We start from the raw sequence: 18688 nt of genomic DNA on the forward strand, positions 1-18688 counted from the left end.
ATTTATTTTATTTTATTTTATTTTATTTATTTATTTATTATTTATTTTAAAGATTTTATTTATTTATTTATAGAGACACACACAGACAGAGACAGAGACACAGGCAGAGGGAGAAGCAGGCACCATACAGAGAGCCTGACATGGGCCTTGATCCAGGGTCTCCAGGATCACACCCTGGGCTGCAGGCAGCGCTAAACCACTGCACCACCAGGGCTGCCCAACAAATACAAATTTAAAAAAAAAGATTTTTGTTGACCATTACAGTGCATGGTAGTATCTTAATTTACTTAGCCATTGTCTAATCGCTGAACAGTAAAATTTCTCCAACATTTGCTCTTTTAAATAATTCTATAATGAACATCTTTGTGCATAAGACTTATTTCTGTATTTTAGATTTTGTCCTTAGGATTATTTCCTTGAGATAGAATGACTGCACCCATTTTAAGGAAAATTTACTATATTGGCAGATTGCCTAAAAATATAGAAGCACCAGAGTTTCTTTAACAATGGATATTCTCTTTCTTCTTTGAAATTTTAGCTGATTTGGTGTATTTTCCCACCTCAAAACTGTCAAGAATTAAAAGCTAGTATAGGTTGAAGCACCAAACCTACTCTGCTGCACCAAAACTTCATTTTCCCACGTTCCAACCAATGGATCTAGGAGTACCATCTAAGCGCGATTCAGAAGTAGGGATGCATTGTGAGGCCCTGTGCGTGAAAGGGGTGTGCTATGCTCAAAGGCCCAGCGTGGTGCTCATCTTTGAACGTTGCTTTCTCATTGGCTCACCTCCATTAGCTGGCTCTGTGGCAGTCATTGATAGCCCTAGGTCTTTAATGGCTCCTTCCCGAGGCCAGGTGGCCCTACCTACCGGGAACAGCATGAGTGCTCTGCAGAGTGGGGAGTTAGTGCCAAGTTGGGCATGGTGGTTGGCTCTCCGAATAGAAGTTCAGCAGGAGAGCTGGAGTCCTGCTATGAGGCCAGGCTGCTTCGGAGGCACTGGGGTGAGAGGCCAGCACACCTGGCTTCTCTGGACTTAAGTGATGAGCAGAAGAGCTCAGTGGGGGGTGATGTATAATCCTGTTAGCCTATTGTTATTCCATCCATCAATAGCCTCAGTTCTGTTTCTTTAATTCTATCTTTGCTGAGCCTCTAAAATCTCTCACTAATTAGTACAGCTTTTCCGCCACTATCCTTGTTCAAATTTATGCTCCTTCTCCTCCTGACACACCAAATCTTTCTTATCTTCCCAGGGCACCTCCAATCCTATCTTAGGTAATGTATCCCAGTAATTCTGAACTGCTGTTGTCTCTCTCTTCTCTATGTCTCCAGAGCTTTAAAAATTATTGCTGTTGACAAACGTTTTGGCATTTGATCACCTGCCATCTTGTATTTTCTTCTGATTTGTCTCTACAGGCAAGTGTTATGGCCTCAAAAATATGACCATTTTTTAGAAGAGAAATCTGAGTCTTTGTTTTATATTTCTAGTTTGTCCTGGCATACTCAAGCTTGGATTTGTTGGACTGACATCCTTCTTAACTCCCTAGCTCTCACCCCAATCACCAATACGAAATTTACATACCTGAAATTCAAATTTACAAAATGTGTCCATCCCCACTGCAAATCTAACTGGTCTACTCAAACCTACTGGATCCCATCCAGTCTTCTGCAACCAGTGATCTTTGCAAACTATCAATTTGATCATGTTATGATGATCGACTTCTACACAACCTATTTTAAACCTGTTAATAGTGGCTTCTTTTTTTCTTTTGAAATTTATTATTGTAAAGAATATATATACAACAAAATTTGTCATTTTAACCATTTTTTAAGTGCAAATTCAGTGAAGTTAAGTACATTCATGCCATATAGCCACTATTTCCAAAATTTTTCATCATCCCAAATTGAAACTCTGTAACTATTAAGCACTAATTCCTCATTGTCCCTATCCCAGTGCCTGGAAATGTCTAATCTACTTTCTTTCTCTATGAATGTGCCTATTCTAGATGTTTGATATGGGTGGAATCATATGATATTTGTCCCTTTGTCTGGCTTTTGTTTTTAAACTTAATATGTTTTTGAGGTTTATCCATGTCATAGTACCTATCAGAATTTCATTATTTTTTAGGGCTGAATAATATTCTGCTATACAGATATAGCACATATTGTTGATTCATTCACCTATTGATGAACACTTGGTTTGTTTCCACTTTTGGGCTTTTTTGAATAATGCTGCAATGAAAATTGGCCTACAACTATCTGTTGGAGTGCCTGTTTTCAATTTTGCCTTCTTTTTAATTTACTTTTTAAAAAAAGTTTTTGTAACCTAGCCTATAAGACTAGCCCCTCCTATGTCCCATGGCCAGCACCTTCTATTCTCACATTTATTTGAATCCTTATTCTTGCATGCTTTCTTCTTGCATCAAGACCTTGTCACAGGCCAGTGCATGTGTCTGTAACCCTCTCCCTTCCTGCATTTTACAAGTTAACTCATTCTTGCCCTTCAGACCTTCACTTACTTTTTTTTTTTTTAATCTCAAGGAAACCTTTGTTGATTCACCTGAGTCTAGTGCTCCTGTTACAGGGTCTCAGAACATTCATATTTCCCTTTAGTAGAACTTATAACATTTCACATTTTTATGTATTTGTCTTTTCCAGAAGTTTTAAAATTCTTCATGGATAGAATTCATCATCAGGGTTTAACTCATCCTTGGATTCCTACTGCCTAACACTGGTGAATGGCACTTGCTAGATAATAAGGAAATATTTATTAAAAGACAGAATAAATATATATTTTTCTAAGCCTCTTATAGATCTTATAATAGCCCATGGCATGTATCATAGATTCAATAATATTTGCCTTTCTCAAAATTCAAATTAGCCAACATCCATTAAATAAAATGAATAAATAAAATAAAATGAATAAATAGGATGTTGAATATCAGAAGAAGAAAAACAGAGTTTGGGATGCCTGGGTGGCTCAGTGGTTGAGCATCTGCCTCCGGCTCAGGGCATGATCCCAGGGTTCTGGGATCGAGTACCGCATTGGTCTCCCCACAGGGAGCCTGTTTCTCCCTCTGCCTATGTCTCTGCCTCTCTCATGAATAAATAAATAAAATCTTAAAAAAAAAAAAAAAGGAAAACACAAAGTTTCTGAAATGCAAGAGGTGATAGTAATCTAAATATCTTTCTTTAGAGATGGTTGTAACTTCATACCTGCTGGATGAGATACCCTCTGTCAGGTGCCAGAGGGGTAGTGGCTGAGAAAGAGCATGGATTCCAAAAGGGGTTTAACACTGAGTTACCATATGCGCCAGCAGCTCCACTCCAACATATATACTCAAAAGAAATGAAAATACATGTCTCCATAAAAACTTCTACACAAATATTTATAGCAACGAAATTCAATATAGCCAAAAAGTAAAAACAACCCAGTGTTCTTTAACTGTGAATGGATAAATAAACTGTGGTATATCTATGCAATGAAATATTCAACAATACAAAGATCTGGAGTACTGATACATGCTATAACATGGATGAATCTTGACAACACTGTGTGTGCTAAGTGAAAGAAGCCCATTATGAAAGACCACATATTGTATGATTCCAATTTATTTGAAAATCCACAGAAACAGAAAAAACATTAGTGATTGCCTTGCTGGGGAGCTAGCAGGGAAAGGGAAATGATCTCCAAGGAGTTTAGAGTTTCTTTTGGAGTGATGAAATATTCTACAGTTGACAGTGTGCAACTCCACAATATTAAAAATCATTGAATTGTATATTTGAAAAAGGTTAATTTTATGATATAAAAACTGTCTCTAGGACGAAGACGGAATCGAAGCCAGGCACAGGCAGTGGACGCCGTCCTGCCGAGAGCCGAAGATGGCAGTGAACGTTACTCAACGTCCGTCACCAGTGATAACCTAAGTCGACATGATATGCTGGCCTGGATCAATGAATCTCTGCAGCTGAATCTGGCAAAGATTGAACAGTTGTGCTCAGGGGCTGCCTATTGTCAGTTTATGGACATGCTATTCCCTGGCTCCATTGCCTTGAAGAAAGTGAAATTCCAGGCTAAACTAGAGCATGAATACATCCAGAACTTCAAAATACTACAAGCAGGTTTTAAGAGAATGGGTGTTGACAAAATAATTCCTGTGGACAAATTAGTAAAAGGAAAGTTTCAGGACAATTTTGAATTTGTTCAGTGGTTCAAGAAGTTTTTTGATGCAAATTATGATGGAAAAGACTATGACCCTGTAGCTGCCAGACAAGGTCAAGAAACTGCAGTGGCTCCCTCCCTTGTTGCTCCAGCTCTGAACAAACCAAAGAAACCTCTCAGCTCTAGCAGTGCAGCTCCACAGAGGCCCATTGCAACACACAGAACTACTGCAACCCCTAAGGCTGGCCCGGGTGTGGTGCGAAAGAATCCTGGTGTGGGCAACGGGGATGATGAAGCAGCTGAATTGATGCAGCAGGTCAATGTATTGAAACTTCCTGTCGAAGACTTGGAGAAAGAGAGAGATTTCTACTTTGGAAAGCTAAGAAACATTGAATTGATTTGCCAGGAGAACGAAGGGGAAAACAACCCTGTATTGCAGAGGATCGTGGACATTCTCTATGCCACAGATGAAGGCTTTGTGATACCTGATGAAGGGGGCCCACAGGAGGAACAAGAAGAGTATTAACAGCCTGGATCAGCAAAGCAACATCCGAATTCTTCACTCCAAATCATGTGCTTAACTGTAAAATATCCCCTTTTATTATTCTTAGAGGACTCACTGGTTTCTTTTCATGAGCAAACAGTACCTCTTCTTAAAGTGCACTTTGCAGAAGTTTCACCCCTTTTCCAATGAGTTTGAGTTAGGAGCTTTTACCCTGTAGCAGAGCAGTATTAACATCTAGTTGGGTCACCTGGGGAACAGAGAGGCTGACCATGGGGCTCACTGTGTGGATGCTGGTAACACTCACTGCTGGAGAAGGTGCTTTTATGTCATACACTGAGATGGAGTCCTCAGTAGAGAAATGTAAAGACTGATTTGAATTTTAAGCTAATGTGAAATCTTGGCAGAGAACGTTTTAATAAATAAATGCCTTAAGAGTATTTAAAATATGCTTCCATATTTCAAAATATAAAATGTACCATGACAGGAGATGTTACATGTTTGACAAGGTGTCTGGGAAGGAAGGGCCAGACCTCTGGACCTTTGGAATCTGCTGTTCACATGCCTTGCAGGGCTGCTTGAATCCTCAAAGGCCTAGACCTTGGCTCAAAAGGGAAGTTTAAAAAGTTGCTCTGTAAAGCCATTTGGTGTCCTTGACCAATCGTATCCCTCCTCTAAGAAGCAAGAGGCATTGTTGCCTGGATGAATAGAGGGCACGTTTCAGCCCTGAGATGTTGAAGAGCTTGAATTTCATTGAACATTTCTCTGACGATTTTTCCAGTTATCCCTGAAATTTCTATGTATTGTGTTTTTGGGAAATGAGGTGTGTCCAGTTTCTAAATCTAACAACTACTTTTGGGGACTTGCCCACATCTCTGGGATTTGAATGGGGGTCATGTCCCATTTTACTGTCTTTTAAGTTTACATTGAACATGTTTCTCTTCTCTGCTCCCTGTGCCCACTGGGGACTCCTCTTTGGCTCCTTAAAGTTTGCTGCTTAGAGTGTAAGTTCAGCAGGCAGGTGGTCACGCTGCAAGTCTTTCTGGACCTCTGGCAAAGGGAGTGACCAGTGAAGGCCATCGCTACCTTAGGATCTGCAAGGCTGGGTGTACTCGGTACCTGCTGTCCACCACCCTCCACTGTTATCGGAATACTTTGCCAGTGCACTAATCTCTTTGGAGATAAAATTCGTTAGCGTGTTACTAAATGTTAATTTTCTTTTGCAGAAGATACAGTACTGTGTCTGAATTACTTATTAATATTTAAAATATTTCATTCCTTAACTCTTCCTCATTGCTTTGCCCCTAGCCTATTCAGTTCCTTTGTTTGGCAGAATTCTGCAAAATGTGTGTCACCCACTACTGAGATTGTTCAGCCCCTGATATATTTGTATTGATTTGTTCCTGGTGGTAGCTTGTCCTAAAATGTGTGTAGAAAGCAGATATTTTATGATAAAATTGTTGTGTAGTGCATGCTCTGTGTGGAATTCAGAGGAAAACCCAGATTCAGTGATTAACAATGCCAAAAAAAATGCAAGTAACTAGCCATTGTTCAAAAAACAGTGGTGCTATTTCTCTTTTGTGGCCTTTTAGACTTTTGTTGCCCTAAAATACCATTTTATTGGGAACCCATTTTCCACCTGGTCTTTCTTGACAGGGTTTTTTTCTACTTTAAACAGTTTCTAAATAAAATTCTGTATTTCAAGAGAAAAAAAAACAAAACTGTCTCTAAATATCTTAGCATCGGGATCCCTGGGTGGTGCAGCGGTTTGGCGCCTGTCTTTGGCCCAGGGCGCGATCCTGGAGACCCGGGATCGAATCCCACGTCGGGCTCCCGGTGCATGGAGCCTGCTTCTCTCTCTGCTTCTCTCTCTCTCTCTCTCTCTCTCTCTCTCTCTGTGTGTGTGACTATCATAAATAAATTTAAAAAAATAAATATCTTAGCATCTTTTTGAAAAATTTAAGAAAGTTAAAATCTTAAAAACCAAACAAAAGGAAACAATGTGGGCTCTGGAGCCACATTGTCTGAGTTCAGCTCTTGGCCCCTTGACTTCCTAATTATGTGGCCTTGGGCAGGTTATTTAATCTCTCTGCCTCTCAGAGAGAGTGATATCTTTTTGATAAAGTTATAGTGAGAATTAAATGAATTAACATCCATAAAAGCCTCAGGTAAGGACCTGGCACATAGCCAGCATTCAATAAAAGTTAACGTTATTGTTTTTTTACTGTTCTAGAACTAGGATTCCTCTGCAGGTGCCTAGATCTTCCAATGTGCAGGTTAGTTTTGACTTACTCTGGAAATGGTTCACTAGTGATTACTTTTCTATAGTTTATCTTATGGGTGGCCAGTTTCCCTTTCCCCACCTCTCTTACCAGAAAATTCACCTTTCTTCTGATTTTAATCTGGAAAATAGATTTTTGTTGTTGTTGTTGTAGCTACAACCCTCAAGTCTCTAGAGTATCTTTAAATGAGGTTATTATTGTTATTTTTTTTGCCATTGAGTTATAGGCGTACCTTATATATTTTGGCAATTAATCCCATATCCAATACATGGCTTGTAAATATTTTCTCTCATTCTTTAGGTTGTCTTTTCACTCAGTTGATTGTTTTCTTTGCTGTGCAAAAGCTTTGTAGTTTAATATAGCCCCATTTTTCTATTGTGGCTTTTGTTGCCTGTGCTTTTCATTATCATATCCATAAAATCATTGCCACAATGAATGTCATGAAGTATTTTCCCTGTTTTCTTCCAGAAGTTTCCAGAAGTTTACAGTTTTAGGTCTTACATTTAAGTCTTTAGCCTATTTTGAGTTGGATTTTTGTGTAGATAGTGTGTAAGAGAAGGGTGTAATTTTTGTGCAGATGGTGTGTAAGATAAGGGTCTAATTTCACTCCCTTGCTTGTGGATATCTAGTTTTCCCAACATCATTTGTCAAAAAGACTGTCTTTTCTCCACCGTGTATTCTTGGTAACCTTCTTGGCAGTTGACCATTATGTGTGAGTTGGTTTCTGGACTTTCTCTTCTATTGAATTGGTCTATCTGTCTGCTTTTATTCTGGTAACATACTGTTTTTTTTTTTTTAAGGATTTACTTTTTTTTTTTTTTAATTTTTATTTACTTATGATAGTCACACAGAGAGAGAGAGAGGCAGAGACACAGGCAGAGGGAGAAGCAGGCTCCATGCACCGGGAGCCCGACGTGGGATTCAATCCCGGGTCTCCAGGATCGCGCCCTGGGCCAAAAGCAGGCGCCAAACCGCTGCGCCACCCAGGGATCCCTGGTAACATACTGTTTTAATTACTGCAGCTTTGTAGCATATTTTGAAATCAAGAAGTATGAAGCCTCCAATTTTGTTCTTTCTTAAGATTGATTCTGGAAATTGTTACTTTCCTAAAAACATGCAATCTACCAAGACAGGGCCATAAAGAAATAGAAAGTCTTGGGATGCCTGGGTGGCTCAGTGGTTGAGTGTCTGCCTTCAGCTCAGGCTGTGATCCTGGTCTGGGATCGAGTCCCGCATCGGGCTCCCTGTGAGGAGCCTGCTTCTTTCTCTGCCTATATCTCTGCCTCTTTCTCTCTGTGTCTCTCATGAATAAATAAATAAAATCTTAAAAAAAAAGAAATAGAATATCTTAATAGACCAATAATGATTAAGGAGATTGAGTCATTAATAAAAAAATCTTACAAGAAAGAAAAGCATGGGACCAAATAGCTTCACTAGTAAATTCTACCAAATATTTAAAGAAAACTTAATTCCAAACTTTATCAAATTCTTCCAAAAAATATGAAGAGCACGGAACACTCAAATACATTTTGTAAGTGCAGCATTACCTTGATACAGAACCCAGACAAATGCACTACAAGGAAAGAAAATGCAAACCACATTTCTCAGCTTCCCTTGTGATTGGTACATATGGTTATCTGTAAGCTTTGGTCAGTAAGATACAATTAGAGGTGTACATGTCCTTAAAGATAAGGGGAATGCTTTTCCCTTTCCTCTTTTTCTTCAGAAGGAGGAGGAAAAGGAAGAGGGGAAGAAAACTACAGGCCAATAGCCCCGATGAATACAGATGCAAAAATTCTCAACAACAACAAGATACTAGTAAACCAAATCCAACATCACATTAAAAGGATCACACCATGACCGATAAGAATTATCCCTGGGGTAGAAGGGTGGTTCAACATACACAAATCAATATACAACATTATCAGAATAAAGGATAAAAGTGACATGATTGTCTCAGTAGATATTGAAAAAATATTCTTTTTTTTTTTTTAAGATTTTATTTATTTATTCATGGGAGACACAGAGAGAGAGAGAGGCACAGACACAGGCAGAGGGAGAAGCAGGCTCTATGTAGGGAGCCTGACATGGGATTTGACCCAGGGTCTCCAGGATCAGGCCCTGGGCTGAAGGCGGTGCTAAACCGCTGAGCCACCCGGGCTGCTCAGAAAAAAAATATTCTTAATACCTTCTCATGATGAAAAACTTTCAACAAACTAGGAATAGGAGGAAAGTACTACAAATAATAAAGACCTTAAATGAAAAGCCCATAGCTTAAAATCATACTCAATAGTAGAGAACTGAAAGCTTTTCTCTAATATCAGGAACAAGGTAAGGATGCCCATTCTTGCCACTTTCATTCAACATACTATTGGAATTCCTAACCAGAGCAATTAGGCAAGAAAAAGAAACAAAATCCATCCAAATCAGAAAGGAAGAAGTGATCAGAAAGGAACTAAGAGATGAGTTGTAAACTGAGAACTACAAAACGTTGATGAGAGAAATCAAAGAAACAAACAGAAAAACATCCTGTGTTTATGGATTAGATATTAAAATGGCAAATTTTTAAGTTTCCCTGTGGTTGCTTTTTTGAGAAAAGGGACAGGGTTAGGACACAGTTTCTATAATCCTCATAGCACTTCACAATTTTATAACAGTGTAAGTGTTGGTAAACATTTAGATTCTGGATATATTTTGAGTGTAAATTTAACAGAATTTGCTGATAGATTGGATGTGTAGTGTGTGAGAAATAGGAGTCAAGAACAAAACCAAAAACTATCAAACTCTTTTCAAAAGTGGCTGTATCATTTTGCATGAGCACAGCGACTTATGAGTAATCCACTTTTTCTGCAGCCCTGCCAGCATTTGGCTTTATTACTGTTTTTTATTTTAGCCCTTCTGATAGTTCATTATGGTTTCAATTTGCATTTCCCTTTTAAAAAACTCTAAATAAGACAAACAACAACAAAAAAGAATGAGTGAAATGTAAGTAGACAGATGACGGCTTCACAGCTTTGTGACTATACTAATAGCCACTGAATTATATACTTCATAAGAGTGAATTTTATGGCACATCAATTATATCTCAACTGAGAGGTAGTGATTGCTGAACTCTTTTTTTTTTTTTTTTTAAACAACTAGAAGAGTCTATCGGCAATCACCGAGATAGGAAAGAAGGGCAAGAGAGCAGATTTTTGCGGAAAAAGGAAGGGAATAGCAGTTGTAGATATATAGTTTGAGATGCCTCTTAGCATGTAGTTGGATGTACGAATCTGAAATGCCAGGGCAAGTTTCAGTTTGGAGATAGGAATTGGACATTGTCAGAATGTGGCAATTGTTTAAAGCCACAAGACAGGGTGAAGTCACGTGGGGAAAGAATGCAAATGAGAAGAGAAGAACTTGGTCTATGGGCAGTAGAACACATAGAGGTCAGAGGGATGTGAAAAATCAGCAAAAAGAGACTGAAAAAGGGGAATTTGTGATGTAAGAAGAGAAACTGATGCCCCAAATACTATGTAAAGACCATGCTTTGTGAAGCAGAAGTCATCAATTCTGTCAAATGTTGCTAATGGGTAAAGTAAAATAATCACTAACTGACCATCAGATTTACAAATTGGTTATCATGACAAGAACTTTTTTGATGGTATTGGGAAGGAAGAGGCCACTGAGAGTTTCATAGGTGAGTAAGAGGGGAGGAATAGTAATTAATGGAAACAGAGAAATGGAGAAAGGAGAGGGAGGGAAATATGGGATCAACAGAGGTTTTTCTCCCCCTTTCTTTTGAAATGGGAGAAATGTATCAGGTTTATAGGTTGATGGTAAGAACCATAGAAAGAGACAACATTGATGAAGCAGGAGAAAGAAAAGAGAATGTCTGTAGTGATAGCCTTGAATACAGGTGAAGAGGATGGAGTCCAGCGGCAAGTGAAGGGCTGTCCTTGGGTAGGAGTCCAGACAGTTTATACCTTGCGTAACAGGAAGAATGAGAGTGTACAGGGGCATGGATCTCGGTAGGCTGGTAGATGTGTTTAGGAGTGTGTAGTTTTCTTCATATTAATTCTATTTTCTTAGAGAAATAGAAACAAAACCACTGACCAAGAATAAGGATGGAGAAGGATATCCTGGAGGTTTGCCAAAGAGGAGGATATTAAAAGCCTAACTAGGGCAGCCCGGGTGGCTCAGTGGTTTAGCACCACCTTCAGCCCAGGGTGTGATCCTGGAGACCTGGGATCGAGTCCCACATTAGGCTCCCTGCATGGAGCCTGCTTCTCCCTCTGCCTGTGTCTCTGCCTCTCTCTCTCTCTCTCTCTCTCTGTCTCTCTGTCTCACATGAATAAATAAATATAATCTTTAAAAAATAAAAATAAAAGCCTAACTAGAAGAGTGAGAGAAGGAAGGGATAAGGGAAATGTAGTTGACTTTTTAGGCAGTGCCATGGGCCCATGTGAGAGATTACTCATCATGAATTTATTTATTTTTTAAAGATTTTATTTCCTTATTCATGAGAGAACAGAGAAAGAGGCTGAGACACAGGCAGAGGGAGAAGCAGGCTCCCTGCAGGGAGCCCGATGTGGGACTCGATCTGGGGACTCCAGGATCATGACCTGAGCCAAAGGCAGACGCTTAACCCTTGAGCCTCCAAGGTGTCCCTCATAATGAATTTAAAATGAGATCTATTGGCATAGTTCTGTGTTTTTTTCCCTCCACCACAACACAGGTACAGGTGTGGAGTAAGCAGAGAGTTGGGTTCATCAGAATTGGGAGATATTTTTCAGATGAGTAGCCTGGGAAAGCATGTGCAGAATTGTGGGTATAGATGAGGAAGTGTTACAATGATGGACCCTGACTTCTAAGCCTAGAAAAGAGGGAAGCAAGGAGGGAAGGGCAGTGAATACAGTAGGCATACCAACTCTGCTTCATCTCTAGACATCTAAATCCAGCAGCACAAGCCTACTAAAAACTCAAGACTCATTGTAATATCTTTTACATGAACTCAGATGATGATATTCAAAGTTACAAATTAAAATCCTTTTACACATTTTTTTCTTATAGGGAACAACAATTGGATGTGTGTTATCATTGCTCAAGGCAAGAAAACAGCAGTAGTCTGTTCATGACTAAACATGTTGGTGCTTAAAAGTACTCTGAGTCAATATTTAATGAACAAATTGCCATGCTCATTTCACAGATGGCATGATATGAGAAGGTTATCTATAGAATGAAGAACTAATGAATCCCTGGCAGGAAAACATGGGAATATATATATATATATAAAGATTGAGCTGCAGCTGCTGGAAACATCCTCATGTCAGAATATCTAAAAAAGGCAGTTTGTACAGAATGCAGGAGACTTCTCTTCTGTGGTCTAAATCTGGAATACAATAAAATATCCCATACACAGTAGGCATAAAACAAGTATTTGTTCAATGAGTGGAAGGAATGAATACACAAATGATGATGAGTCATCTTTTTTAAGATTTTATTTATTTATTTATTTATTTATTTATTTATTTATTTAATCATAAGAGACATAGAGAAAGAGAGAGAGACAGAGACACAGGCAGAGGGAGAAGCAGGCTCCATGCAAGGAGCCTGATGTGAGACTCGATCCCAGATCCTGGGATCACACCCTGAGCCAAAGGCAGACACCCAACTGCTGAACCATGCAGGCGTCCCATGAGTCATTTTTCCAACATGACATTTGTATATAACAAAATTTCCTGTTTTGCCTGCCCTGTGTACGTTCAATGTCTTTTTGAGATTTTTGGTCCAATTTCTGGTCGGTGATTGAGGATGATAGAAAGGCTGGTCAGAATGAAGAGGCCTCTAGTTGTTCAGGCATCATGATTCCCTGGCCAGGCAGGGCTTGTGCGTGCAAGTACTATTCTTTGGAAAATTGCTTGTTGTGAACCCTCCGCATTGTCAACCTCACCACTGCTCACCTCCCTCCAGCTTGTCCACCTGGAAGCGGCTTTCTTTCCAGCAGTGATGCAAGCTCACCTCCACTGGGAAGCCTTTTCAGATCTGCCTGTCTCTGGCCCTGGTACCTCTCCAGACGTGCTGGCCTCCTCTACTTCGTAGGCCTCAGTCGCTTGCCTGGCTGAGAGACTTTCCCCTACCATCCTCTGTACCTCCTCTGCACACAACCCCTGGCCCTGCCATCTTTCTCAGCCTTGCCCAGGGGAGGGCTGGACTCTGGCATGGCTCCATGACACCCACCATGAGAGCACAGGGAAGACCCTGGAGCTCGGGCCCAACACACTGTGCCCTCTCCCCTCCAGCTGCTCTGGCCACTCCCAGAAACAGATGAAGCACCGTGCAGTGGGGTCTGGGTTTTGACCCCCCAGTCCTGGTCCATGCTATGTAATTCAGAAGTACAAGAGAGGAGATTCCCTCAACTGTAACCAAGGAGAGACTGGTAGATTCCTATCTCTTCTTCCCTGTACGCCAGCCCCACTCAGACACTCGACGGCACCGAGGTTTTCATACAGCTGTCTGGAGATGTCTAGTGTGACCAGAGAGCAACCGTGTTTTATTTTAAATGCATCACCTTTGTTTCCTCCTCTTCTTGGTGCTCAGTAAAGGGTTAATGCAGGAGCTTTGGCCTAGGTTCTATTTCTGCGGAAGTGTCCATCCTCCAAAATTCCATAGCAACCAAGGCATACCTCTAGCTTAACTTTAAATAAACTTTGTTGTGAGTGTTAGTTTACTTTTAGAGAGATTCTTAAGGGCAGAGACTTCTGTTTCCCTCCATCTCATTACCAAGGGCCACGTTTCGAACATAGTAGGTAACTGAAGAAACAACCGTTAGTTAATTAATGGCCGTAATATCAAACTAATGTAATGCACTTAATGCCAGAAGGTTCCTTAGGTATTTTTATTTTAACTCTTTACTACATTGAGGAACAAAGCTGAGGCTGAGAGAAACTGAGGGACTTTTTCCAAGGTCATGCAGCACCTGAGTAACCTGACTAGAGCCAGAACATTCCCTTCATCACATAGCACTATTTCCTTAATTGAAAGTGATGACTTCCATTTAGATGCCAGGTAAACAATACCAGGACCAATCTGACAAACCGGGGTTTCTCCCAGCCGCTTTAAGCCTCTGGATTAAAATATAGAATTGGGGTGCCTGGGTGGCTCCATTGGTTAAGTGTGTGCCTTTGGCTCAGGTCATGATCTTGGGGTCCTGGGATAGAGCCCCCTGTCGGGCTCCCTGCTCAGCGGGGAGTCTGCTTCTCCCCCTCTTTCTGCCCCTCCCCCTGCTTGTGCTCTCCCTGTATCAAATAAATAAATGAAATCTTTAAAAAAATAAATTAAATATAAAACTGGTTAACACTAACAATAGGAAACTGTTTCTTTGGCTCTGTCCCCACCATTCTACAAAGTCTTTGGGGTCTCTTTTTACTGGGTGTCTCTAGGTGGCATCTTTTTACTGGGTGCCTGTAGGTGGCATCGCCTGAAACGGTGAAAGTCTCCTGCACCTCCTCAACTCTAGCACCGCGTTCTGGATTTCAGGGGACAGAGTATTGCTGTTCCGGCTCCGGCTCCTGAAGTACAGCAGAATTATCTGTTTATTCTTTTTTTTTTTTTTTTTAAGATTTTATTTAGTTATTTGAGAGAGAGAAGAGAGAGAGAGAGAGAGAGAGATAGCAACAGAGACAGCAAGAGAGCATGGGCAGGGAGGAGAGGGAGAAGCAGGCAGCTGGCCGAGCAGGGAACCCAATGCGGGGCTCGATCCCGGATCCTGGGATCATGTCTTGAGTCAAAAGCAGATGCTTAACTGACTGAGCCACCCCGGCGCCCCTCTGTTTATCCATTCTTAACCACATCTTGAGGTCTCAGATGTGAATCTCCAGGATTGGATCAAGGCCACTGGACAATCTGAGTCATGATTGTGGAATAGAGAGGTCCGGTGGAAGGGAGGCATAACAAGCCCCTGGCCCCATCACAACATGCTCCCCAGGATACCCAATGTCTGGCGCAGAGGTCGGCCCATGGCCTATCTTTGTCCGCCCATGAGCTAGGAATGAGTTTTATGCTAAGGTGGTAAATACAAAGGACAAAGAATATGCTCTAGAGACCCACGTGACACACAAAGCTTAAAACATTTACTCTGTCCCTTTACAGAAGGAGTTTGTGTACTCTTGTCCTTGAGAGAAAACAAAATGCAACAATTAGAAATGGGAGCCATAGCAATGCACAGTATGGACTATGCAATCGTAAACTATATATCGCTTTCATATGTTTTGCAACTATATTAAAATCTGGCATTTTCCAGCATGGTGGGAACCAAAAGCATCGAGAAGTAACTTTCATCTGATGATGACTTGTCACAGCCACAGTAGATGACGGCTCTGCCTCCAGCCATTCTGACCTTGTGGGGCCTCCAATCTTAGAACCTGACCTGGCATCGGAGGGAGACTCCATCCTCTCACATTCTGTCCCATTCTTCTTCTTCTTCCTCTTCTTTTTTTTTTTTTTTAAGATTTTTTAAAAAAGATTTTATTTATTTATTCATGAGAGACACACAGAGAGAGGCAGAGACATAGGAAGAGGGAGAAGCAGGCTCCCTGCAAGAAGGAGCCCGATGTGGGATTCGATCCTGGGTCTCCAGGATCACGCCCTGGGCTGAAGGCAGGTGCTAAACCACTGAGCCACCCAGGGATCCCCTCTTCTTTGTTTCTTACAGATTTATTTTCTGTGATTTTTCAGGAGAGTGGCTGAGCCTATTGCATTTTCTATTTCTTAACTGAATATAGTTGAAAACCATAATAGAGAAAATAAGTATCATCAGTATTCTCATAGTCAGGAGATGACCACTGACAACACATGGCTCTATACCACATTCAAGGCATTTTTCTATCCATATTACATGTCTTCATATATACTTTTCAAATGCTACAGGTAGTTTAATAAGTGGAGCTCTAGGACCACCAAGCAGGAGAAAAGCACAGGTGTCACACAGGTGGTGACATAGTGGGGACCAGGATGGGCTTAGCATGGAAATGGGGGAAGGGACATCTGGGAGATGTGGCTGTCCCATTATTCTGGAACCAACAGGGAGTGCTCTACATAGGTCTTCCCTTAGGATGAGTAGCCCTCTCCTCTTCAGGCTTGTCTGTAGATAAGACTCTTGGGTCTTCGACCACAGGTTCTTCAGCTCTATCAAGAGAGGAATTAATCTAAAAACAAACACAGTTGAGAGTCACACTGAAGCCCCTGCTACACATAAAAATAGATTTGATTTCTGTTTAACTTTATCCCAGTTGGGTTTAAAATAGACTAAAATTATAAATATTTGTTTCCTCTTCATTGCAAACTTCCTTCCAGGCCTGACCTAAATGAAAAATTTAATATTTTTTGCAAATGTGAGGATGATTATTTTCCATTTATATTTACTTTGCCTTTGAAATTTAAATTCCTGAACCCTTTTTGGCTGGTTGTTTGCTAGTTCATCATTGGTAGATAAAGGTTCCATGAGCCAAGAAATATTCTAGGTGCCAGGAACACAAGAAAAAGAAAACCTTGCCATGTGTTACTGGTTTATTTATTCATTTGAGCTTATTATTCCATTTCTGTTTTCTAAGTGTCAATTAAAAATAGAAACAAAGTAATGTCTTCTTTCGGCTAAGGAGAAAAAGAGACTTCAACCCTATTTCAGGAAATACCTCAGCTTACTGATGTTAGATTAAAACAATAAAGATTGTGACACTAGGGTCACGAATGTGCTTAACTTTATCATGTGTTGCTTTTTTAAAGTGGAATGAAAAGAGGAGTTTCCATACCAGTAGCACCAGGCTGTTGTGAGTGAACTCCTGCTGGCTCTGTGGTCTGGTCTCTAATTAGCCAATTTCTTTCTGAGCCTCAATGTCTTTTTTTTTTTTTTTTTTTGTAAAACACAGTGTCAAATTTGTTATTTATCAATCCCTTTTGGAAGACATTTAAAGAGAGAAATGAAATAATGTCCACAGCGTGTCATGTTTTATGTTTCTTGGAAGAGAGGTCTTGGTAGCATTTTAAGGACAAGTTCCCTGGAAAAACATGAAGATTCACCCGAGCTGGTACTGGAACCCCCACTGAGAACACAGACTGGGCAAATGAACCTGCCTAGGTGGTTGACGATGGTAAGCAACACAAAGCCTTGTGCCACTAGCTTTTCAGCTCAAACATCTCTTTAGTTATTCTTCAGTCACGATCCCCTTTTAAATCCTAGATGAAAGAAGAGATTTCATTTGATACCACATATTGGTATCTTGGACACCACATACTCGGAATAAATACATCTCACAGTGGTACCTGTATTTTCCTTCAGCTTCCTGGAGACCTTTCTTTCTTTCTTTCTTTCTTTCTTTCTTTCTTTCTTTCTTTCTTTTATTTATTTGAGAGAGAGAGAGAGCTGGGAGAGGGGCCGGGGAAGAGAGAGAAGCAGCCTCTGAGCAGGGGAGCCTGATGTGGGGCTCTATCTCAGGACCTTGAGATCATGACCTGGCAGATGTTTAACCAACTGAACAACCCAGGCACCCCATGGAGACCCACTTTCTATCTCTTCTCCATCCTAGCTTGTTGTGGAGCTCCTCTAACTGAACCACAATAGAACCTAAGCAAATAAGACCAAAAAAAGAATCAAATTGTTTTAAAAAACAAGCAACAAACAAAAACTGCTGGAGAGTTTTCTCAGATGATTCTCTGGATTAACCAACGTTTGTGTTCACTGTACAAACAATCCCAACTGATGTCCATAGCCTGCTGAACACTTGCTGTTCTTTATTAAGTTTATTTACTTCTCCCACCAATTGAGTTGTATGTTTACCAAGATTCTTTTTTTTTTTTTAAGATTTTATTTATTTATTCATGAAAGACACAGAGAGAGAGGCAGAGACATAGACAGGGGGAGAAGCAGGCTCCACGCAGGGAGCCTGATCCCCAGGACCCCGGGATCACGTCCTGAGCCAAAGGCAGGCGCTCAACAGCTGAGCCATCCAGGCGTCCCTGTTTACCTAGATTCTGTTGTGTTTACCTTCAAACTGGATTAGGCTCCTGGTATTTGTTATTATAATGACCAAATTTGATGAAATTTTGCCAAAACTTGTTAAAATGAGTTTGAAAATTGTTTTTCCCAATAAAAGCTATAGATACTCAGGAATATAAAAATGAATCTTAAAAATAATTACTATTGGATTATATTTAGACAAGTAGCTATAGAAGATTGGGGTGAAGTACAGAAATCTGGGATAGCAGTTGAATTGTTTAAAAAACATGGACAGCCCAGGTGGCCCAGGGGTTTAGCTCTGCCTTCTGCCCAGGGGGTGATCCTAGAGAATTGAGTCCCACGTTGGGCTCCCTGCATGGAGCCTGCTTCTCCCTCTGCCTTGTGTCTCTGCCTCTCTCTCTCTCTCTCTCTCTCTCTCTCTCTCTCTGAGTCTCTCATGAATAAATAAATAAAATCTTTTTGTTTTTTAAAAAGAGAAAAACATCTACAAGTTCTTGTTCCATTAAAAACAAACAAACAAACAAAAACCAGAAACCTAAAGCTGGAAATTATAGAAGTGAATTATAGATATGCTATAAGAAAGAAAAATAATATGGAACTCCAATCAATAGAAGCATAATTAAAGAAAATACCAGTAAAGGAATAAGAAAAGATAGAAATCATTCGATATATACACAGTGACGTGACTGAAACTCAAAAATATGATGCTGAATGAAAAAAGACATTGAATAAGAACAATAAAACCATGCCA

General features: G+C 40.3%; 1 protein-coding gene across 1 annotated transcript; it reads left to right on the forward strand.

Moving 5' to 3' along the window:
* Positions 1–693: 693 nt before the first annotated feature.
* Positions 694–5102, forward strand: LOC121487087 (microtubule-associated protein RP/EB family member 1-like). The gene is made up of 2 exons (XM_041748535.1): positions 694–913; positions 3821–5102. The coding sequence occupies exons 1-2, from the start codon at positions 694–696 to the stop codon at positions 4684–4686; spliced, it is 1086 nt and encodes a 361-aa protein (XP_041604469.1). The 3' UTR covers positions 4687–5102.
* The last annotated feature ends 13586 nt before the right edge of the window (positions 5103–18688 follow it).

The sequence above is a fragment of the Vulpes lagopus genome, chromosome 1 (assembly GCF_018345385.1).
Source record: "Vulpes lagopus strain Blue_001 chromosome 1, ASM1834538v1, whole genome shotgun sequence".
NCBI lineage: Eukaryota > Metazoa > Chordata > Mammalia > Carnivora > Canidae > Vulpes > Vulpes lagopus.